Source organism: Bos taurus, chromosome 23, assembly GCF_002263795.3.
Source record: "Bos taurus isolate L1 Dominette 01449 registration number 42190680 breed Hereford chromosome 23, ARS-UCD2.0, whole genome shotgun sequence".
NCBI classification, from domain to species: domain Eukaryota; kingdom Metazoa; phylum Chordata; class Mammalia; order Artiodactyla; family Bovidae; genus Bos; species Bos taurus.
In genome coordinates, this window is record NC_037350.1 from 16,924,114 (window position 1) to 16,949,387 (window position 25,274).

A 25,274-nucleotide genomic window follows, 5' to 3' on the forward strand; every position below is an offset into this window, starting at 1 on the left:
CAAAACACTTTTCTTGCCTGATCCTTTATGAGTGGAAGGAACAAAAGCCTGTAAAGCTTTTAATCAACACATCTAGATATGTTATCTTGTGTCCCTTTGAATGCAACAAAGACTTTGTGGTATCTTTTGTATACCTGCATTAAAGTAAGCTTTGTGAAGACAGGTATCTTGATTTATATAATTTAATGTCTAAGTGCCCATACAGCATGAATGGAAATGCATAACCTGTTCCACAGAGGTAGGAACTACAGCTAGGTTAGAGGAAGAGAAGAGTGGTATTCTTCAATGTATATTGCCCCACCTTGACGGAAATAGAGGAATTTAGAAGTCTTAAGGGAAAAGCACCAAGACCTATTTGTAATAACGGAAAACTGATGACCGTGAAGACAGGAATGCCCTGAGTGATAACTTTTTTTAAAAATTAATTTTTTTTCATACATAAAAATATACAGAAGGGGAAAAAAAATTTGGTCTACAATTCTCAGCACCAGATAAGTCTCACTGACATAAAAATTCCGTGTGTGTGTACATATTTTATATGGGTACATATTTTATATGGGTATAAAATATTTGTATTTTATATAAAATGCATTTTCATGGTCAGAATGTTCAAACTAAAAATATACAAAATAAAAAGTGAAAGCACCACTCCTTCCTTTTCCAAAGGCAACTCTTTTGGTTGTCTCCTTCCAGAAATAAAATTGACAGCTTGTTTTATAATTTTGACGAAGTGACAACAGGATGCTGGGCTGTGAAAGGTTGAATTATTCCTTTGGCTAAATCAGAAGGATTTGGGGCTTAATTTACTTCAACATGCCTATAAAATCTGGCTGAAAGGAGAAAGGGAGCCATCTGAAAATCAGAGTTCCAGAGTCTTTTATTGTGAACTCCAGTCAATGCACTGCCCCCTTCCCATCCTGTTTTTCTTGCAGGAGCTTCAGGGGCAGTGTCCCAATCCTTATTCTGGAATGCTGTTGAAATGATGGCAGCCTTGATATTCACTCACTGCTAAAGGCAGTACCTTGTAGATAAAGATCCAGGACAGAAGCAAGAGGACAGTCAGCTTCTGAAGTATTAAGCACCCAGCAAATACAATCAGCAATTTACAGCTTTTACTCACTTATAAATTGCGAAGTATTCAGTTAATTAAAAAAAAATAGCTACTACTACCAAATTAATTCTTCTACTGAATTTTTATCAAGCACTCTTATATGTGCCAGGCAACTGTGTACTGTGAATACAAAGATAAAAAACAGTAAGCAAAGACAGACTTCCTGCTCTCAAGAATTTATAGTCTAGTTGGGGGAAGGGAGTGGGAAAGAGGCACATATTAATCAAAGAAACACATAAATATAAAAGTACAACCACAATAAGTGCTACAATGTAAATGCACATGGTCTTGCAAAGTGTTAAGGGTTGAGGGCAAATCTGGGTGATGATATTTTTCAAGGGTAGGTTTTCATTGTAAATTCAGGTGCTCAGCATATCAATGAATACTGTTATTATATAGGTAATCTTTGGTTAAAAATTACAGACATTATTGTAAAATTAAGGGTAAATAAAGAAGAAATGTGCTCACAATCTCAAGTTATTTTTATTTGTCCATCTTCTCACAGAATTGTTAATGAAGAACTTGCTTAGGTTCTTTGTAGGTTAGAACAAAGGTAAGCTTTGTGGAAATTAAAACCAGGGCTTGGGAATATGTATTTTTACAAAATCCCACCTTACTGTCTCCTCCTCGATCCCCTGCCATTTTTGTTTTTTTAAAATAAAACACTTAATGTCCCTACTGGACACCTGCATTCTATATGTCCAAACTCCCCAGCCCCACCTCCCCATTCTTCCTCAGTCTCTTAACCTGGCAGTCTGATAAATGGGTATACACTCTAGTGTGTTTACTACCAAAACATTAGCTAACATGTTGACATTTTTCAGAGATGGAGTGGCATAGCGTCAAACAGGTATACTTAGCAGAAGGGTTATTAAGAATATTATGTGCCCTGAAGCTAGCTGCAAAGAAAGAGGTTTACAAAGCAAAGGCCTCCATTCACAAAGCCAAGGGGAAGTTTTAGGGGGTTATTTACACAACCTAGGTAAAATTTGGTTTTTGCCAAAATTTAAAACCCAACTGCTGATCATCTGTTCTCATAATTGAGGGAGTCAAATAAAAACTGTCTCTGATGTTTGATATTTAAAAGTTATGTGACACCATAAGCCACATGTAAAGATTAGGGTCCACTCTTTTCATGTGCCTGTCTCCTAAGATGAAAATTTACTCAGTACTGTGATAGTACTGAATAAAAAGAAACAGGCCCTGACTCTAGGTGCTAGCAACTGGATTCAAGTTCTGCCCTTCCTTTCAAATGGCTTCTCTAGATAAGCTCCAAAACCTTACCCCACTGATCAAAGAGGAAGTTACCAACACTTTCCACCCAAACTACAGAATCCTAAAAGCTCTCCTTCTGCTGGTTTAAAGCAGATATGAAGAACACATTGCTTCAGCTCTTAAAAGTGGGCATTATTCTAGAAAAAGCCTAAGATTGGTAGGGGCCCTTTATCAAGAGGAGTTTCGCAAAGTACTCCAGCCCCAGTTACTTAAATTAGTTCACGCATGCATGCTAAATCGCTTCAGTCGTGTCCGACTCTTTGGGCCCCAAGGACTGTAGCCCACAAGGCTCCTCTGTCCATGGGATTCTCCAGACAAGAATACTGGAGTGGGTTGCCATGCCCTTCTCCAGGGGACCTTCCTGACCCTAAATTAGTTCTGCCCTTCCTAAATTTTGTCTTTTCCCTTCCCCATCCTTCTCAATTGGCCTGCTTCTAACCAGAGAGTAAGATTTTGACTCCAAGAGTTTAGCACTGGGATCTGTATGGCATTAACCCCTCTCCATGCTTACCCTAAACTCACCCATCTCTCCCCAAAGGGAGGTGGAACTTACTAAGTGAACAGTCCTGAAAATCAGTAACAACTGGCATTTTAAACTCTTATGTTCTCCAAATTCCTGTAAATAAACTCCTAGAATGGAGAGGGAGCAGCAGTTCTTTGGAGAAACAAATCTATCTCCGAAGCTTACCTTGGTTTATGTTTTGTTAAAGGGAACCTTCTGAATCTGCTTATGGTTTCCAGGCCAAAAAGATGCACTGAACTCAGGTTTCAGCCTAAAAAGCAGACTTTGGAAGACAGTTCAGGATGGCTGACCTTGTACACATCTGGTGTGAGATGGAGATAATGATCCTCCGTATTAAAGAAAAAAATCCCTATGGCACAGGGTGGCAAAGTAACTCGTCTGAAACCACAGTAAGGCAAATGGCCCAGGATCATCCAAGGACCTAACTACTCCAAATCTGTGCCCCTTCCACAAGATGAAGAAGGGAGGCCAGGACAACTTCTAAATTTCTAAATCAGTGAAGAAAAATAGCCTTCATAAACTTAACTCAGGGATTCTGCAGCTCTGCACACAAGGAACAGGAAAAACAAGAATTCTTAGGAAAAAAGATCGGCAACTTTGCATTATTTTTGAGGCATGTGGGAAAATAAGACATCAAAGCCTCTATTGAGCCAGGTTACAGTGTCAAGAGGAAACTGGGACAGATATTAGAAAATCTAAGGACCAAGCTCCCTGTTGCCCAAGAACACCCTCAGCAAGAACCTGAGTATTTTGGGGAGCTCAGTTCCCAGAGGAGCACTGGGAGAGTCAACATAAAAGTATATAGAAAGCTGCATAACAGAAAGATGCCAAAACCAGACCTCTGCTGCCTACTCACTACCCATCCAGGAAGCACTGGGGCACAGACAATATCAGAACAGAAGTAGCCCTAACAACTGGGGAAAGAAGGTTGGGAGGGGGAGACAGACAATAGGGCAGAGGAAGTTCATTGTTCTAGCTTTCCTATAAAATTCAAATGTGTGTGGTTGCAAAACAAAAATCCAGAAAGAAACATGAGATTAATGCATTTATTCCAAGTAATTAACACAATAAAAATAAAGTTAAACTTGTCCAAGTCAACTCATAAATCTTTAATCTTTTGAACAAATGTACAACCCAAAACATCACACTATGGAGGAAAAAATGGGAAAGGGAGAGGTAGAGGGAGGAATACATATAAGTGTGGAACAGAGAAGGAGTACAATCCCAAAACAAGCTTCAGATCCTCTACCTCTTCAGAACAGAAAATGGCTGCTAAATAATTTGCACAAAGTGTCAGTGGATCACAGTACAATGAACAAAGGCCATTTCAAAAACAAAAGGGACCCCAAAAGCATATCTGCTCCTGGCACTAAGCCATGAATAAGCCTTACCGATTTGTTGTCTTCCAAAAGTGAGCCTGGTAGATTTTCTTCTATGTTTACTGAGGTCATTTCCAAATAGGTTTGTGGATTAGCAGGACCAGCTCAAGAAAGGGCAACAGAATGAAGGAAGTGTGGGGACTGACATGCCACAAGGAAATAAACAGTAAACAAAAGGGCTACTCACACTGCATTTCAAACAATGTTAAGGCAGGCCCATCCAAATGGAAAGCCTAAGAGATGAACAATCCTTCCTTCATCAGTAGTTTTCCATTTCAGCAGGCTTTCTTGTCTTTCTCCCAGAGATCCATCAGCTGCCCAAGAAATTGGGTGGGAATACAACACAGCAATTGGAGAAGTCAGCTCTGTCTCCCTCCTCCCCCAGAAATGGCAGAGTCAAAGCCAAAATACAATCAAAGCACACTAGGTGGTGAGCCAGATAGACATTTGATTTTAATGACAAAGTTGGAGAAAATAAATTGGCAAAAAAAAAAATAATAATAATAATTAACAGAAAATACGTTTTTTACAGATATGTATAGAAATTATGATTGATTTGTCTGGTTTCTTAAGGAAAAAAGGAACGGAGGTAAATTTTTTAGCTTCCATGAACATTTACTCTAAGATGCTGACTGCATCTCTTAGTGTAGGTTCCAGATGAGATCCAACTAGTCCTGGGTCACCTGGGCACCTGATTTCTAGAAGCCAATAGGATTCATCCACAAGTAGCTCTGAACGTGCTTTCTCAGCTGTGAACACTGGATTCCGTGTGGTCCTGGAGCGCATCAACAGCAGCTTCTTGTGCAGCTATTTCCTGAGGGATCGTACTGCCTCCGGCTACCCGTTCCCTTGTATGGGACCCTGAAGCCACAGATTTTACCACATTCAAAGGGTTGTCACTATATTCATCTACTTGAGGAACTGCTACTTCCGTGATGGATGCATTCGGTATTTCTAGCTGCAGTAGTCCCATCTCCAGGGAACTACACTCAGGAGGGTCACCTGGCTCAGAGAGAGGAGAACATATCTTCTCTTTTTGAACTCCAGATGTCCGTGTGACAAAATCAACAAGGTCTGGAAGGCAAGGAGATGGCCCAAGGCATAAAGGATTAATTGTTTCTGATTCCAATCTGAGTGAATCTTGTTTCTCTAATTTAGATGTTTCTTCTATTTCCTCAGGCATCATTCCTCCTGCTAACAGGTCCAGGGCCTGGTGTGTTCCCTCTAGGTTCCCCAAGCCAAGGCCAACATTTTCTATAGGAAGTCCAGTTTTCAAAATGTTAGGAGCGATCCTCCCAGTTCTGGGATTAGATGAGTTTTGTTCACCCTCTGCTCCAAAGTTCAGCACCAGGGTTTTGGGAGAATCTAAGGGAAACTCAGAAAAGGATGGTATTGGTTCAAAGTCGGTGAGAGAGGAGGGATTACCTCCTAGAGGAGACACAGAATTTTCTTCACATACTTTCTGAGACAGGGCAACTGGGGATCTATGTGCTGGGTCTACCCGAGTATTGCAGAAATCAACACCAATATCCCCCAGGCTTCCCAGGGCAGCAAGCTCTTCTACTTTTAAATCTGTAACTTCAAAGTTTTCTAAGGCCTTGCTCTCTATTGTCACTGTTAGTTCTGGATGGACATCTCGAGGCTCCAGGGCTTCTGCTTTTGGTTTCTCTGGGCTCTCCCAGGTTTCTGGATTCTTGTTCTCATCCCAGTCAGTCAGTTTATAGGTCATTTTACCCTGCAAGTCTTTTGATCTTTCTCTCTTCAGTTTGAGGCTTCTGTACCTAGAAGTTCTGGAAGCTGATTCTGGTGCTGAATTTTCTAGCCACTCCTCACTACAAGCTGGGACTCCTTGCTTCTGTTCATGGTCTTTCAAGCACATATCTGATCTGTATGGGGACTGAAGAAGCAATTCTGGGGCAGAAATTTTCACATCTTGTGGGTTCTGGAGTAAAGACCTAACTTCTGATGGAAATGAATCTATTTTTGCCTTTGTGGAAGAGACAGTTTGTGTCTTCAATTCAGGTACTACTTTACCTTGAGTTTTACTTTCTGTTATCAATTTCCTGGACTGTTTAGCCTTTTTGTCAGTCCTATGCAAGTTGGGCTGTTCTACTTCTTCCTCCCACATGCATCTGTTCCCACTGTTCAAATTAGAGTCCTCTATGCTATTGGGCCCAACATTGATATCTGTTCCCTCTCTCACTGTCCTTTCAGAGAGTTTCACTCCTTCTTCTTTTAGTTCAGTGCTTGTCTCTACTTCACTTTTCCCACAGTCCTTAGGTTGGTGGAGCTCCTGGCTTTGCTGCTTACTAGATTCCCCAAGGTGGGTTTCTACCAACTTCTGAGATTGCATGGTATGACACTTTGTATCTGACAGCTCAGAGGCTGGCTCCACACCTGGTGGCCCAGGGTCTCCCAGGTCAAGTTCAATTTTCCTCACTGGAGCTACATCCTTATTAGCATCACTCTGGAAGGAACCAGAGGCCCACTTGGCCAAAGTCTCTGTCTTTGGGGTAATAGTTTCATAAGGCCTGTTTTGGCACAACCTTGTCAGAGGCTGCAGGAAGCCATAGCTGCTGCCTCTGTTTTTGGAATCTACATTTTCTACAGCTGACAATCTTCCTAGGGACACCAGAGGTTTTGAAATGGGCTTTTCAGAGCTGCTGACCATAGGAGCAGAGACCAAATTTCTACCTGAAGGCAACTCCTCTTGGGATGCACTGCTGTTCAAAGTAGAAGTGGAAGAGGCATCTGAATTTTCAGCTCTATTTTCCCCGTTGGCTAATGGACCACCACTCAGCTTAGTCTCAGGGGCTCCTTTTCCACCACTACTATAGAATATGTCATACAGATCCTTAGCATTGGCTGTGGCTAAGCATGAATTACGCTTTTCCAATTTTTTGGCTTGTTCACTGAACACACTTGAAAGGGGAGGTGGAGGACGCACCAACACAGAGAATAGGGTCTGGTCCCGGTCACTCTCACTCACCCCAGGAGCCGTCTCATCAGAAGGAATGGCAGTAGGCTGTGCTGAGGCCATGATGGCTACCGGTAATACTGGGTTCAAAATGTTAGGACCCAGGAAGCCAGGGATGACAGTGTGAGATACAGCTGGGTTTGATTTCACTGGAGCCAAAATAGCATTTGCTTGGGCAGGAGAGGGGGAAGCTGGATGAGGTATAACTGGAGGTGGTGGAGGTGGCGGTGGAGGTGGAGGTGGAGGAGGTGGTAGCATTTGTTCAGGTATATGTGATGGCTCATTCTTTTCAGCCAGCACCATTTTTTCCTCTGGAGACCCTTTCAAAATCACCTCTTCCCCTCCAAATGCTTTAGAGATGATGTCGGGAGGCAAGAGGAGATCAGCTGAAGACTCTTTAACCACTGGCAGAGGCTTAGCAGTGGTTCCAGAAGATTTGATGGATAGAAACGTGTTAAGCGGAGCTGGCTTGCTTACTGTGGCTGAACCTGATTTGCGGAGGACTGTGGATGGGATGGGCAGGTTGGGTCGGATCTTAGTCTGGGTTGAAGTTGTCACTACAGGCATCCAAGGACTAGTATGTGCAACAACAGTTTTCCCAGAGAGTTTGATTTTGATAGGCTTTGTCTTCCCAGGATCAGCTTTGCCATCCTCTTTGTCCTTACCACTTTCCACAATCTCTTCTTTGGGAATACTTGGGATCACTAAACTTTTTTCCTCCTCTTTTTCCGGCTTCTTCCAGCTGAATTTCCCAAAAGAGGAAGATATTGGTGGTTCTTTCTTTATTTCTTCTTTTAATTGGAGTTTGATGCTAGGCCTCTTTCTATTTTCAGCCTTTTCAGGGGAGTTTCTACCCTCAGAAAGCTGGTCCTCTAATTCCTCAGACACCCTGTCGTCCTCCTTTACTTCCTTCATAATCTTTGCCTGTTTTTCTTTCTTCTCTTCCTTTGGTCTCTCACTGAACTTGCGCTTCAGCTCACTCTGCCGCCGCCGTTCTGTCTCTAGGACCACGGCCAAGCCAGCCTGGCGGTCCAGATTCCGTCGTTCCTCATACAATGGGTTTTCAACCACATATTTCTAGGGAAGAGAAAAGATAAAGGCTCAATAACTGGGCAAAATACTTTAAGAGAGAAAATTTGGCCCTACCACTATTAGAACTCATTTAATGAAAATTCTGAGTCACCTTCCTCAAGGATAAATAAATGGTCCTCTAAGGTTAGCATTTCTTACTAGGATTGAGAACTTCCTTGTGGTTATACAGAATTTGAAGTGTTAAGGACTTTTTCTTGCTCTGAGCTTGACAACATCAAAAGGATTACTGTAGAAAGTAGGAAAACTCCATAGGCTACTACAAAGACCAACCTTATATTTCTCATTGTGTTGATAACCCTTCACATGTTGCTCTCCAGAAATTGGATCCCCCAAAAATTCCTCACAGAGCTGGCAGTAATATCCAGTGATGGGAATCAGAAACTCAGAGCCTGCAAGAAGTAGAACAAAGTCAAGAAAGTAAGTCATTTCTACCCAAGATGACAGCAACCAAAGGAAATCCCACTTCCCTTTTGCAGTAAAATGATTAACAGTATAAAGGACTTTACTCACTTTCAAGTCAGAAGGAGCATTTAGAATCTCAATGGTGTTTTTCCAACTTAAAGCCTAAACTCAGGACCTCCATCCCTTCTACATTTTGGGAACACTAACTGGTTAATCCCCTAACTGGTTAATTCAGGAGTTTTCTGTGCCAGACTCATTTCTGTTGCTGATTCTCCTCAAATTCCAACTAGCACTAAGTATCTTAGGAGATTTAAAAATTATACTCCCCAAAAGCCCAGTACCATTTGTATGAGAATCTCTCATGTTGGTATTAATTACTTAGAAATTTATCTTCTACAGATATAAAGGATGTAGAAGCACTGACTACTTACAAAGGTAAGAAACTGAGAAGTTTAAAGACAAAGAAACTTTCTATTTCTCAACTTAGCCCCTAATAACAACTATTCAAAAATATTTTATAGTTCTTAGCTAAAAAGGCAGTTATTTTGCACCTCTTACTGTTCTTTTTCACCTGGATTTCAAATAAGGTTTTAGTACATAAGTCAGTGGTGAAGAAAGTCATATTTTAGTCCATGTGCTGCCGAAGCGAGCACAAAGAAAGTTTTATTTTAGAGTGGTATGTGTGTGTTTAACATCTGTTAAGATTGTTGGCCATATGGGTAGAGATTGTTCCTGTCTTATAGCTCTCTTTATTTCTTTAGGACCTAGTTGTGCACCTGGAATACAATATTCCAGCTTTGCTAAAAGTATTGGTTATGTTTCACTCTATGCTGCTTCCTTGCACCTTAATTCAGGGATACCTCTTCCCTGACTGAATGTAAGGAAACCACAAAAATGGCAGGGAGGAAACTTACCTTTTGCAGGAACAGTTATCTTGTCAGTGCGCTTTACAGCATCTTGCTTGGCTTCATTCTGGGTCTTTGAAGCCCAAGGTCTGTTGTAGGGATCCAGTGTCTATTTGCAAGAGGCAGAGGCGCTCACACACAGCACTAAAATCTCAATGACCCACTTTTCTTTTTCTCCCCAACAACCAGGGGGGACCAGAAGCCCCCAGCTGCCCACCCCCACCCACTCTGCCAACTGTTTAAATGGAAATCACCTGTGGAAAAGGTAAACATATGTTAGAGCAAGTACTAGCAATGGATAAAATGAAACAAATAATCAGGTACTCAAGGAATCAAAAGAGGCAGCAGCCTCACTTACACTTGCCATGGTGTTTAGTTACAGGCAGGTCCCCTGGACTGAGCCCTGGGGATGATGTCTCCTTTGTTGGTACCTCTTGATTCTTCAGACTGGGGCTCCTGCCCACATGAGAATGTTGCATTTTCCAGCTTTGTAATACAGATGGGGGTATAGGAGTTTGAGGGGAAAGAGGGCAAGAACGGAAATAACAGAGGGCAAGATACCTACCTGTGTGTGCTTCTTATTGTGCATATGGGTGAAGAAGTCAAACATGGTCCCACAGATGGTGTTGCAGTCTTTGCACCAGTGATTGCCAGCATCATAATACTCATAGGCAGCAACAGGCTGATCAGACTGCTTAGCTGGCTGGGGGCTCTCAGCAGGCTTGGGGCTCTTAGTATGGGAATTCTCACTGTTTACCTTTGATTCCTAGAGGGGGAAAAACCTGTACTAAGGAGGAATTCAAGACAATCTAGATCTGTCTTCCCTCAGAAAAAGCAGGTAGCTACTGCAATAACGGAAATAGGACCGTATGATCATATTTCTGCTAAAACTGCCTAAAGCTGCACAAACTGGGAAAACCCCATGAGAAATCTGTCTGTAAGACTCAAAGAGAATTAATTTGATTCCAGTGTCATGTCATTATGAAGAATAAATCATAATGACATTATATTTACTTATATATCTGAAAATATCTAGAAGAATACTCAGGATTATGGAAACATTGGCTGCCTCTGGGGAGGAAGGTAGAGAACAAGAGTGGATAGGAATCTTCTATAGTATCACCTTTGGTAGACGTTAAATGTGTTACCTATACAACTAAATACATTAGTTAAGTTTATCAACCATGATGACAACTAGGAAGGGAAGAGGAAATGGAAAAGGTAATTGACAGATTAAGCAAGGGAAAAAAAACAAACAAACCAGATGATAGTGAACTCTCTCATCACAGACACATCCAGTACAGAAAACTAGAGAACAAGGCTGGCATAGATAAAGGGGATAGTCATCTATTTAGGATAACTTACAGGAATCTGGGTAAAATGTTTCTAACTGCCTAAAATGTCACCATTAGAATTTAACATCTTTCAGTTAACATGAATCTTCTTTTAAAATATATCAACTCTCCAACATTAAGTGATCAATAATAAATAATATGAATTCATTTTTCAGCAAGCTGAGAACAAGGTATTCAGGAAATAAGAATTCTGGATAATATTGGGGACTGAGGCACATAAAAAAGATAATCCTGGAACACAGAGAAGGTGAGTATGAAGGAGGTTCCACAGTAGACACAATCAGGGAAGGGAGCACCTGGAATATTGGCTGGTGGGGAAAGGAAGACTAAATAGAGAAAGGGAAACAACTGAGATTTCAACAATAATCTTTCCCATTTACAGTCCTATTCAAGGGTCACTAAACAGATCATATCCAGCAGGTAAGGGATGGGCACATGCATACACTGCTGGTGAGTACTAACTGACACCACCTTTCCAGAAGACAATTGAGGAACACAAATTATATACCTCAAAATTCTTTATACCTTTGACCAAGCAATTCTATTCCATGATATTTATCCTCAGGAAATTAGGTCAAACTACAGGTGATTTAACTGGTTAAACTGTTATCCATACAACAATAAAAATAAGGTTGCTAAAATGGTATTATATAAGTCTATTTATTGACATGGAAAGACTGTCACGAAATACTACAAGAGTAAGTAACAAATACTTTCAGACTGTGGTGTTGGAGAAGACGCTTCAGAGTTTCCTGGACTGCAAGCAGATCAAACCAGTCAATTCTCAAGGAAATCAACCCTGAATATTCATTGAAAGGACTGATGATGAAGTTCCAATATTCTGGTCACATGATGCAAAGAGTTGACTCACTGGGAAAAAACCCCATTGCTGGGAAAGACCGAAGACAAAAGAAGTGGGCGGCAGAGGATGAGATGGTTAGATAGCATCACCAACTCAATGGACATGAATGTGAGCAACTATTGCCCACTAACTCTGGAGATAGTGGAAGACAAAAGAGCCTAGCATGCTGTAGTCCATGGTTGCAAAGCGTCAACATGACTTAGCAACTGAACAACGAAATAACAAAATACATTTGAATAGGACTTCCCTGGTGGTACAGTGGATAAGAATCTGCCTGCCAATACAGGGGACACCAGTTCAATCTCTGGTCTGGGAAGATTCCACATGCTGTGGAGCAACTAAACCCAAGCACCAAGCACTCCAGGGTCCATGAGCCACAACTACTGAGCCAGTGTGCCCTGGAGACCATGCTCCACAAGAGAAGCCACCATCATGGGAAGGCCATGCATTGGCAATGAAGAGTAGCCCCCACTTGCCACAACTAGAGAAAATCTGTGCACAACAACAAAGAGCCAGTGCAACCAATTAAAAAAAAAAAACAAACAACACAAATCTATTAAAAGATGTATTTGAATAATCAATACAGATATGTGACTAGGCACAGAATGTTAAATGTCACTTTATCCAAAAGACTTTCCCTAACTACTCCATATTCCTTAGCCTGTTTTCGACTGAACCACCACCACCACCACCACCAACTACATAGTTCCTTTTTATACTTCCCATATCTAAACACTGTCTGGCACTTTTTTGGAGACCAAGAAATATTTATTAAATGAATGAACAGAAGAAGGTAATTTGGAATAATACCAACTCATTAGTAACAACTGTGTCTAAGTGAATGGAACTATGGAAATGTGCATGTGTTTACTTTTATGAAATGAGCTATTTAAGAGAAAGAAAATCAAACTAACCACACATTTTAAAAAGAGGCAAAGAAAGAAGAAAGACCAAAGACAGGTAGAAAACAGAGCTTGCAGAGAGAACATTCCTTATTGCTGAAATGAAAATCAAATTGCAACATATTCTTGTTAACTTCAGAGAACATTCTCTCACTCAAGTCAAGATGATAGTTTATCATGGGGTTGGTGCCTAAGCGGAACCCCAAATAATGTATAAGTCAACTACAAGCTCTTCTCCCATCAAAGGCCCTGAACTCAGTGGTCCTGGTATAAGAAAATAGTCCTACCTGGTTGAGAAAGAGAACTCTCCCAGGAAGACATAAAAAAATTAAAGCTTGGCTGACAGAGAATACAGAGTATCTTCTTCTCTAACCCCAATATTAACTGACCATCTACTATGTACTAGACATACCGGATGTCATGGGAAAACACAAAAATAAGTTATACTCTGTTATTCTCAAGAAGCTCTCATTTAGTGCAAGAGACAGGCATGAGTTTAATCACGCTTTCAGTAAGACAGAATGAAATACATTTTATAAAGGAACAAAGTAATATATTATGGGAATGCTAAAAAAAGGTCTGACTCAATCACAGTGGAATTCAGGAATTCTGCACCGAGGAGGGGAGTATTCAAGTTGGGCCTTAGTGGATGAGTAGAGTTGGGAGAAAGATCATTCCAGGCTAAGAGGATTATTAATGATTTCCTGAGAGCTATCTATTTGCTATGTGGCAGGTACTGAACTGTGTACTGGGGACTATACTGGAGAATGAGACAGATATGGTCCCTGATCCCTTGAACCTTAAAATCTAATTGGGGAACACATGTAATAATATAATTACAAGGCCATAAATGCTAAGAAGGAAAATGAAGGTATGAGAGTGTATATGAGGCAAATTTAACAACCTGGAAAATCAAGAAAGGGAGTCAGGGAAATAATTTAAACTGAAATCTGAGGATGAATTTGAGTGAGAACACAGGGTAAGAAGAGTAGTAATTAGTAGGAGGAGAGGACACAAAGACATTAAAGATGATGAAACATTTATGGAATGAAAATGCCAGTAATGAAATTACAGAGAGCAAAGGAAAAGTAAGATTTGAAATGAGGCTGAAGAGGTAGGCAAAGTAGTATCATAACCACTGGCTGAATGTGGAGAAAGAATTAAGAGAGTAGCAGTACAAGCAAAAAAACTTGAAGGTGGCTTGAACTTGGATGGCAACAGAGATGATGAGATGAACGGAACTGAGATTTATTTTGGATGGAGAACTGGCAGACTCTGTAATCGTGTGGAGCAGTTAGGAAGGGGGAGCACTAAGAATGCTTTTCCACTTGTTGGCATAAAAACTGTTGGACAGTAATGTCATTCACTGAGACAGGTAACAAACAGCAGAGGAAGAAAGATTAGAGGGAGGCTGAGCACAATCTTAGTTTAATTTAGAATACATTGATTTTAAGGTGTTAGAGACAATCAAGTGGAAATAGTGAGTAGTCTGTTGGACACTCAGACTTGAACCTTATTAGAATCAGCTGAGCTAAAATATAAAACTGAAAGTTGTCAATATGGTATTTCAGCAGAGGACTGAATGAAATGAATGAAATGAAAAAGCAGAATTCTGGAGACCTGGGCTAGAACTGAGTCCTGAAGAACTAAAATATTCAAAGATCAGGAAATTAAGCACAGCAGCTAACATATAAGAAGGAAAAGAAATGTGATGGGAGCCAAAGGAAGAAAACAGTTTTTCGGAGACAGTGGTTCCTTGTATCAAATACTGATTTAAGAACTGAAATTTGAGGCTGTTCAACATGGTGGTGACCTTGTTGCTAAACATGAACCAAAAAGGATTTCAAGTTGTGAGAAGACTAGAAGCTAGACTGAAGTGAGTTAAGGTGTAAATGCTAGATCCAGAACATGGAGGGCCCAGAATTCTACTTTGGAGGCAATGGGGAACTGCTAAAATTCTGAAGGACAGTACCACGATCTAAACTATGTTTTACAAAAATAACTAGCAAGAGTAAGAACAGTTTGGAAAAGGAAGCTAAAAAAATGGTTAGTTAGAAGGCTGCTTTAGGAGTCCATGGAAATAAAAGATACAATAGAAATGGAAAAGTTGAGTCATTACCTTGCAATTGGAAGAGGAGTTTGAGGATGACGACACTTTTTCTGGGCTCTTGGATTTTTCTGCTTTCCCAGTCTTCTCTGTAGGCTCTCTACTGTCGCTTGAAGACTTCTGAGATTTATCAGAAATGTTAATTCCCAAGATCTGAGCCACTTTGTCCAGTTCAGACTGCTTTTTTTCTGCCTCTTCTGCCTCTTGTCGAAGATCTGCAATGTCCTTCATAATGTTATCCTGAAGCCGACTCACCTCTACTAGGAGTGGATCTTTGTGACCATCCTTCTCCCTTCGTTTCTTACGCAGCATTTCCCCTGAGTAGTCAAATGTCAACAGAAAGAAACACAGGAAAATTAACAAGCCATTTTTCAGTCATAAATACTAATTCTTAAGACTTTATGCTCATAAAATGTCTCTCCATGAAACATCCAAAAGCAGGTGAGACTTGCCCTCCACATGGGCCAGTTTAGGTGATGCTCCTATGGAAGTAAAGGTTGAGTGATTACATTATCTCTTAGGTAGGGGTTATTAGCTAAAGATCTACGGACAGGTTTCAAAGACAGACTCCATGTATCCCTAAAAGGGTATATACAAGTTTATGTGCATGTGTCCTCCAAAAAGGTTAATATATGCTGTAACTGTAACACATGCATTCTGTGGCTGTTCTCTTCAGAGAACCAAATAATTATTCACATATTTGACTTTATCTGATTTAAGGACCCTTCACCAACACATCCATTGAGTTTTACATTTTACCGTAAGTTCATCTGATGTTATTTCTTATTTCAAACTTCAGATTCTCATGAATTAACCCTCACAGGATTAATAACTAAGCTTCTCATTCCTAAAAAGTCCAAAGCCAAACAAGAAATTACATCTTCTCCCACTCTCTGCTCTTCTGTTATCACCAAGTTGTCATATTCTATGTTCTTTCCTTAGTGTATATATGAAATCCTAAAAGCACTGGTGAAGAGGTATACTCAACAGAGGCATAATGGAACATCTTTTTGTGCCACAATGGAACATCTTTCTGTTGTGGGTGTATACAACATCTTTTTGTGTACACCCACAAATCAAAAAATGATAGGGATACATCAAAAGGACACAAGACATGTATAAACCTATGGCTCATTTGTGTTGATGTATGGCAGAAACCAATACAACACTGTAAAGCAATTATCATCCAATTAAAAATAACTTTTAAAAAAAGGACACAGGAGTCAACTTAAAGGGGCTCTCATTGGCCAAATTTGGGGCAGTTTGAGCATAAAGATAAATAATAATAGTAAAATATTATATAAATGGATAAATGGGGGAGGAGGGGTGGGTAGAAAGCACCTCCTCATAGTAGAAAGCTAACCAATTAAGGTAAATGGAATGATGAAATTAGAAAATTACTATGTAACAATCAATAACTGATTTGGACAAGAAATCATCAATGAATACTAAAACTAGTGGGCCAAAGTCTGAAGAGCAACTGAGTTATTTACACAGTCTCAAAGTATCCCCCCATAAGATACTTACTAATTGAAAAAGGTAAAATAGTAACCTTACAGTGGAGAAACTTGGCAGACATCATCTTAACCAAATGATCAAAGTTGACATCACCAGCATGGGACAAATCAACACCTGTTACGAACTTAGCATCATTTCTGTGATGTTCCTGTGCTAAAATGCACAACATGAATTTAATCATAAGGAAACATCAGACAAATCAAAATTAGAGGACATTCTACAAAACATGTGATCTCCTCTCAAGATTTGGGAACTGTTACAGATTAAAGGAGACTAAAAGAACATGACAACTGAATGCAATGCATAATCTTTAATTTTCTTTTGCTTCAGGACATCGTTGGAACAAGTGATAAAATATGAATAAGATTGGTAGACTGGTATATTACTGTTAATTTTCTAATTTGGTAAGTGTACTATGGTTATACAAGTGAATTCTTGTAGTCAGAAGACACACACTTGGGACCTTCCTGGCGGTCCAGGAGTTAGAACTTCCCACTTCCACTGCAGCGGACACAGTTGGGGAACTAAGACCCCAATCCCTGGTTGGGGAACTAAGACCCCACATGCTGCATAGTGCAGCCAAAAAATTTTAAAATCTTTACAAAAAGAAGAAGATACACATTTAAGTGTTTAGGATTAAAGGAGTATCGTTCTACAGCTTATTCTTAAATAGTTCAGGAAAAATTACACCCACACCCACACACACAATTGAAAGAGAAAAACGAATATAGCAAATATGGTAAAATGCTAATAATGGAAAACACCTGAGAATTCTTTACACTACTAATGCAACTTTTCTATAAGTCTAATTATATCAAAATTTTTTTGAAAGTGAAGCCTCAATGTCAATGAACCTGTTTGAGAGTCCCCAAGGCTCTTCATTTGGATCTCTTACTAAAGTTACAACAAAAGGGCAGCCTAGGAGTGTCTGATACCTTGCTGTTTATGAAGCCGCTCCAACTCAGTTCTAAGATAGTACATCTTCTTCTGGCGAGCTTCACGGTCACTTTTCAGCTTTTCCCTCTCTTCAATAACCTGCAAAATAAAAAATGGTAACAGACCCTTTAGCCTACAACATCCCCCCTTTTCTATTGTTCTTTTCCAGAAAGCATCATACTAGATAACATCTGAATGCAAGAGTACAAACACCTGCACGCAGAGGCTCTGACTTTATAACGAAGATGATTATTTCATTCCAATTCAAGTCCCAGAATAGAATTATCCTTTCCAGAACTGTATTGATTGGAAACTACTATTTTTGTAGAAGCACTACACTATTAGATAGTAGTTCTGAGTCCAAAAGGAACCATCAAGAAGGGAATGAATATGTGTTGTGGATGAAGCACTGTGTTAGTTGCATTGTATGTATCATCTTATTTAATCATGATATTATCTCTTTCACAGTAAGAAAACTGAGGTTGCAAAAGACTAAGTAACATACCAAAGATCATATAGTAAGATGATTTTAAATCCAGGTATACATGCCCTAAAGCCTCTGGTCTTTCAACTATACTACTATCACCTAACGGGAAAAACAAATATGGCTTGTCCATAAGGAACTCAAGTGAAAACCCTGTGTACTGTCAGCCCTGACTTTAGTACTAGGGTCTTAAAGGTAAAGGAAAGGAAAAGCACTAGTCTTCAGAGAGTATCTCTGCAGTCTTAGGTTTTGTTGTATGGAAGTTCTTCTCTTTCCCAAAAGACTTCAAAAAAACAAACAAACAAAAAACACAAAACACTGAAGTTCAGGGTACCCAAGTACAATGGAAAATTAAGAGGTGTTTTTGGTCTTCTCAAGGATTAGCTAAATTTCTTTTAAACTAGAAAAAAATCAGATTAGCCTTCCAATTTCACCTTTTCTATTTTTCTCCTCAGGTCTTAATTATTTTATTAGCAAACCAAATTAACACATATTACAATTTTATGGTCCTTAGGTCACTGTGTTTAACCAAGTGAGTTGTAAGCTATCAAGTACCTTTAAAATAAACAGTATATATTAATTTTTCTATTCAAAATTCTATTCTGTATTCCTCACCTCTATGTAATTTTTATCTACTGCTTTAAAACATCTAAATTATTATATCTTTACCCCAGCCACTGCTTGCTTTCTATAGTCAAGGAACCCAATGAACCTTGACAGTATAAAAACTAATTTAAAAAAGTGTCATAAAATATATTATTATTCCTGGACTCTAAGTTAAACCAGAACAAACAAAGCTTATTTCTTGGTTTAGTCACCAAGCAACAACTAGTCAACAGTTTTTAAACTCCATAATCACTACAGAAAAAAGATCTAAAATTCACTGGGATAAAACACAGATTCCTTGATTTCTATGGAAATCAGGAAAGGAACCCAATTTTGGTTCCTCACTCTCTGATGAGTCATACTGAAGACTTCAAGGCTCCCAGCTCCTACCCATAGTGTACTAAGGCTGGTAATTGAGATAGAGAAATAAACTTAGGAAAAAGAAGTCTAGCAATCACAGTGGGACCTAGGGCCATACTTTAGGCCAAATGAGAAAACAGTAAAAGAAAAAATTATGGTAATAACAGCAGTCTCTAAAGATTGCCTTGGACCTTGCAAATTTTTAGCTCCCTCTAAAAGACAAATACAAATTTATGTTAAAATAGAAGATGCAGGCACAGGAGGCCCAAAGCTAACACTCACCTTCTGTTTCTGGGAAGCACGGTTCTTCTCATCAGAAATCTTCTCTGGATTATATCTGATGAGTGATGGGATGGACACATGGACAGGCACTTGGGCAGTAGGAATTGAGCCCAGCACTGACTCCTCATGCTTGGGCTCATCAGGAGTCACAGTGGGGATCACACGGAGGTTGGGACGGCTGCGGGTAGCTTGTTTGCTAACTGGCACTGTCCTGTGTGAGTCTGGTAGAGGGTGATTTGAGGGTTGGGAGGCAGGGTACATGGGCCACCTTGAGGCTGCATATGCCATGTAGTGCCTATAGGCATCAAAGGAAGCAGGGGGAATGGCAGGTCCCTGGTAGTTTGGAGGTATCCGAGCTGCAGCAAACTGAGAGGCCCTTGGCACATGAAACTGAGATAAAGAAGCAGGGTGCGGAAGTCTAACTGGGGCAGATGGGGCTGATGGCAACATGCACCTGACTGCAACAGATGACTGAAACCCACTGCCAACCACCTCAGGTCCTACAATATGACCCATTGGATGGTCAGACTTTAAGAACGGGGGGCTGTTTTTTGTGAGCAAGTAAGGGTCCACAGGGGAGACCTGGTGTGGACGGGACACTTCTGGGGAGTGGGTATTGCTATGGTGCACCTCCACGCTCTCCAGTCTGTGAGGATCTGCAGAGCGCCGATCAGCTGAGAAACGGTGGTCAACGGAGGAACAGCGGTCTGCAGGAAAGTGCCGGTCAGCAGAGGAACGGCGGTCAGCAGAGGAACCTGACGGCTTTTTGCCATGAAGTCGTTCCTGTGTGCGTGCAGCCAGTTTACTAATCTCGGCTACCCCAATATCCAGCCCTATGGTCTTGAGCAAGTCATGAATCTTGGCATATTCTGGATTGGTCTCTTCTATTGATTCTAGCTTTACAGTTGGAGCTGAAGAGGGTAGGGAGCTTGCCTTCTGCCTCATAACTTCACTTTCAGAGCTCCCAAGGGGCTTTGGTGGAGATTCTGCTTTTAAATCCTCTTCTTCATCCCCATAGAGAAATTTCTCCTCATCCTCAATGTCAGGGAAGCTAAGTCGCCTTTTTTCCTGCGTACTGGTAGAATCTGCTAACATGCTCAGAATGCAGGAGAAACCACTGCCATCCTGGCTAGCTCTCTCGTGAGGAAGCAAGAAGTCTGTGTGTCGCTCTGGTCCCTCAGCCTTCATATCCAACTTTTCCTTGTGGCACAGAAAACTTCCAAACTTCTCTCTGAGGGGACTGTTGTCTTTGGGTATCCCAGGGAGGGGGCCCCATTGGTAGAGGTTGCCCTGAGATTCCTTCAGGGTAGTCTCTACCATAGTTCCCTTGTTGTTTTCAACCTCTGAGGCAAAAGCAGCAATAGCACCACTTAGTGGAAGAGATGAGTGTCCAGAGTAAAGAGGATGATCCTGGCTGGAGCTGGTACTGCTGGGAAAACTCTCAAGCTGCAAAGATAAACATAACTAAATTAGCCTCTACATAGAATCTCAGAAAACTAGTAACTGAGATTAAAATAAATACTTTGTGATTCTTGAATTAACAGGGCAAAGATACATGTGGATGCAAGGGAGGTCCTTAGCCAGGTTCAAGATATGGTTTCCCATTTCTCCAGATGGTTCTGCTGTAGTAAAGGGAAATAGAAAAGAAGGCAGATTGAATCTTAACTTTTGCCCATTTGTTGTAGTCTTTAACAAGGAATCTGAATTCAAAAGGACTTTAGAGATGCCCTAGCTTACTTGCTTTCTCTTTTTATGAATCTTCAAAAAAAAAAATACAAGCAGAGCTACTTTGACGACTGAAGTACAGTCAGGAAACTCTGATCCCTAACTGATCAGTCTTCTCTTACTTTCCTAAGTGCCCTTAGGCACTTCAGAAACATTTAGCTCCTAGGAGAACAAGTAAAAACAAGTGCTCATGCCTGACCATCTTTCCGTAAGTGAGGAAAAAATATCAAGGTCCAGAATGGTTAAGTGACTTGTCTAAAAATCGCACAGCAAGTTGGTGATAGACATGGATCCAGAATTAGAATTATCTGATTTCTGCTCTAGTGTCCTACCACTCACACATTTTTTCCTCTCTTTAAAGAGATGAGGAAAATTCAATCAGCTCCTCCCTTTGCTTTCAAGCTTCATTTCCGAGAAACCTATATTCAAAGATCCTACAGGACTAGCCAACTTAGAGGAAAAAAAAAACTTTATATAATAGATACTCTCCAAAACGTCTGTCTAGAAAGCCTGTGTGCTTAGTCACTCAGTCATGTCTGACTCTTTGCAACCCTATGGACTGCAGCCCGCCAGGCTCCTCTGTCCATGTGATTCTCCAGGCAAGAATACTGGAGTGGGGTTTGCATTCCCTTCTCCAGGGGATCTTCATGACCCAGGTATTAAACTCAGGTCTCCTGCATTGCAGACAGATTCTTCCGTGGTCTGAGCCACCAGGGAGGCCCCTTAGGAAGCCTAATACATAACAACAGAAGCCCTCTATTACTGCATTATGAGGCCTACAATTCCCTTAAGAGTCCTAAAAGGTACAGCTCATAAGCATAACAATGTTACGCCAACATATATTCCAAAGATACCTTAGGGACACAGCCCCCAGGAAAGTAACTAGGCTTTAAAATATTGAGAGAAACAAGCAAGACACCCTAGAAGAAACACAGCATAGACCTGCAAGGAAGGCTCCATGTCCACCTCAATCCGCTTTTTCAGAATTGACTTCTTGGGCATCACAGATACTTCCTCAGGCCGATGTAAAGAATATCCTGGCTCCGATGCTGTTAGGACACCTGACAATCCAGGGATGGGACAACTAGTGCCGCCACTATCAACTCCCACCAGCTCCTGACTCAAGCTCCTACTTCGTTCCTCCTCTTCCTCTCGTTTTCGCCTGGCGAGGTCCAGCTCTCGAAACTCAGGGTCTAAAAACCTAGGGCTTGGGCTCCGTCTACGCTGTCGATAGTTGCGAGTCCCTGATGTAAAACTCGGGTGATCACTTCCCATGTTGTGCATCTTCTCTGTGTCATCATAGCGGGGCCGTTTGGCCTCCCGGCTACTTTCCTCAGGTCGTATAGAGTAGGAGCCTTTGAGTTTGTCTCTATTCCGTTCTGTTCCCCGCAACAGATCATCATGACAACTGATATGAGGACTATAATCAGATCGATGCAGGAAAGTTTCTCTTGCTCGGTAGTCCTCATCAAGTTGTCCCAAGAAGGGACTGAGAGGTGCCTCCTCCCGGGAAATATATCGTTCAAGACCTCGAGAGCATTGGGAGCTTCGAGTGAAGACAGAATCATCAGTCAGGTCATCCCTGAGGAAAGAGACAAGCATCACTGAATATAATGGACTTGGAAAGTGCAAGACCAGACAAGGCTAAGAGAGACTGACATCTGGCAAGAGGGCTGTAGAATGCTTAGAACAAAAGACAGTAATCATGAAGTCAGAACAAATCTACATATATACATGCAACATTTCTTCTCCCTTTTCCCAGAGCATATGCAGCTGCAGCCTCTAACCAATGGAAGAGATTGCTAATCTATCTGGACAGAATTCTTTCTTTGATTAGACTTTGGGGATGCAGAGTCTCATGCAAAGGTCTTAGAGATGTGAAAATACCACTACCAGACTACAAAGAGTCCTGGTCACACAACTTCACACTAGCTCTTTGCTACTAAAACTTTGGTCTGAATAAGCAACATCAGTATTTCCCAGGAACTTTTTTTAGAGATGCAGATTCTCAGGTACCACCCTGCATGCCGGGTATAGCCAAAAAAAAAATTTTAAGGTGTAAAACAAAAACTGTAAAAACAAAATTTGAGTTAGAGCAGGCCAACTTTACCTGTTTATATTGTCAAATTCTACAGAATATTTCATTTGGAAAAAAAAAGAGTTTCACTGTGGGAAAAAAAATTGTTTTTAACCACTGATCTATCCAATTGGCACGATTTTCTTGTAAGTTTTAGAAGGTTCTGCAATTGCTTCATTTCACTGGATCATATATTAAAAACCACAAAACTCCCTCACAGTCTGTTTTGTTATACTCTTTCCTGCCTTGCCTGAATATCCATAAGCATTTTGTTAATCTTGAGCCCAGAAAAAAAGTATGTGAAGGTTATCTCACTATATATTTCTATTAGATTTATTATAGAAATAAAAAGGTCTTAGACTTTTAAGGCATGAAGGTAAAAATACAGGATGGAACATCTGTCCTTTCAGCTCAGATCTCTATACCACATACAGTATCCTAATCTTCTGGGGCATTATGGTCACAGAGCTTCTGTTTTTGCTGTTTAGTTGCTAAGTCCTGTCTGATTCTTTGAGACTCCATGGACTGCAGCCCTGTCAGACTCCTCTTTCCATGGAATTCTCCAGGCAAGAATACTGGAGTGGGTTGCTTTATCCTTCCCCAGGGGATCTGTCTGACCCAGGGATTGAATCTGCATTTACTGCATTGGCAGATGGATTCTTTACCACTGAGCCACCAGGTAAGCCCCGGGGAGCTTCTACTGCCCCCTAAAAGTTTCTGATTTAAATCACAGAAACAAAGATCCCCTAGCACTTCAAGCTTTTCTGGTGGCTCAGTGGTAAAGAATCCACCTGCAATGCAGGAGACTTGGGTTGGATCCCTAGGTTTGGAAGATCCCCTGGAGAAGGAAATAGCAACCCTCTCCAGTGTTCCTGTCTGGGAAATCCCATGGCAGAGGAGACTGACAGGCTGCAGTCTATGGGGTGACAAAGAGTTGGACACAACTGAGCAGCTAAACAAGAATGAAGCACTTTAAGCATACAACTTAGAAAAACTTACACGTCACTCACATTTCAGAGTGAATTACTATCTACAGGATGGTAATTATTCCTGTCTTCTACAGTTTCTAGGAGCTATTTCTGCTTTTTTGAAGTTTCGAAAAATGACTTTTGTTTTTTTATGACAGTTGTTTTCCTATTTCTGGGACTAAAGTTAGTAGAACATCAAAGAGCTGCTTTTTCTCATTCACTAGCACAGCCCTTGTTCAGTTTTACACTGAGGTTACAGCTATAAGTAACTTTATGAAAGACTATAAAGGATAAATTTTATCACCTCTTCTATAAGAATGTCATCTATGGGAATCGAGGTTCCTGTTACTCACCTCCTCCCCAAGTATTTAGGGAATTTTGTGGTCTCAATGTACTATGAAATAATAGGAAAGAATGAGAATGACCAAAGATGATCTCTGAAATCAAACATAAATAGAGTAAAATATTTTACTTTGCAGGTCTGCCAGCCATAAACACATCTTTTTTCAGGGAGGAATGTCCATGAGTTGAGTCACTCCACTGCCAAAACACCATCTATATACATAGTCTCTGATCACATTAGCATAGGGGAAAATTACAAGCTCCATGGCTAGTAGGCAAGTTCATCCATTGCTCCTATATTCAGCTTTCTCCACCAAGAGACATACTAGCCTCAAATCTAATCCAATATTAAACATCGAGAAGCTAGAAATAATGAAATGGCTCTCAGAAAGACTCAATCCAAACCTGCAATCTCCTGCAAAAGGAGGCAAAAACCAATAAAAGGAGGAATAGAAACAGTTAAAAGAATGCGCTAATGTGTAAATACAGGCAGAAATCAGGTTGCCTGTTAGAAGCTCATGTCCTCCTTCCCTAGTTTTCCCAAAGGATGAGAGAGAACTGACTGCAATAAAAGTGAGTCCTAAAAAGGGCCCCATCTCCTGCAGCTCAGAACAGTCCAGTGACAAACTCTCTCTGAAAGCTTTGGTCAAGTCCAACTCTTTTCTTAAAAAATTGACTGAATGATGTAGGTGATGGGTACCTAGAGGCTCACTGAACTATTCTACTTTTTCTGTGTTTACAAATTCCCTTAAGCAAGTTAAAAAAAACCAACACATATGTCCACAGAAGTTTGTACACCAATATTCACAGCAGCATTATTCATAACAGCCAAAAAGTAGAAACAACTAAAATGCTATCCATCCACTCAACACTGGTAACAGATAAACAAAATACATATACAATGAAATTATCAGCAATAAAAAAATTGAAGCACTGTTATATGTAAAAACATGAATGAACCTTGAAAACATTATGCTACGTGAAAGAAGCCAGTCACAAAAGACCACACATTGTATGATACTATTTATATGAAATGGCCAGAATGAATACAGAAGAAGGTTAGTGATAGGCTGGGGGGTGGGTAGG

General features: G+C 40.6%; 1 protein-coding gene across 3 annotated transcripts in view; it reads right to left on the minus strand.

Annotated features, from left to right (window-relative positions):
* Positions 1 to 25,274, minus strand: part of ZNF318 (zinc finger protein 318) — a 44,435-nt gene that overhangs the window by 13,246 nt on the left and 5,915 nt on the right. Inside the window, exons 3-10 of one of the 3 annotated variants that reach the window (XM_010818286.3) lie at positions 21,744 to 22,383; positions 19,077 to 20,522; positions 17,344 to 17,443; positions 14,903 to 15,207; positions 10,230 to 10,430; positions 9,674 to 9,773; positions 8,628 to 8,746; positions 3,942 to 8,342 (exon numbers count right to left, since the gene is read on the minus strand). In XM_010818286.3, the coding sequence (XP_010816588.2) occupies positions 5,034 to 8,342; positions 8,628 to 8,746; positions 9,674 to 9,773; positions 10,230 to 10,430; positions 14,903 to 15,207; positions 17,344 to 17,443; positions 19,077 to 20,522; positions 21,744 to 22,383 (6,220 nt within the window). In that variant the 3' untranslated portion in view covers positions 3,942 to 5,033. The other 2 variants (XM_059880571.1, XM_059880572.1) reach the window with 2 other exon arrangements.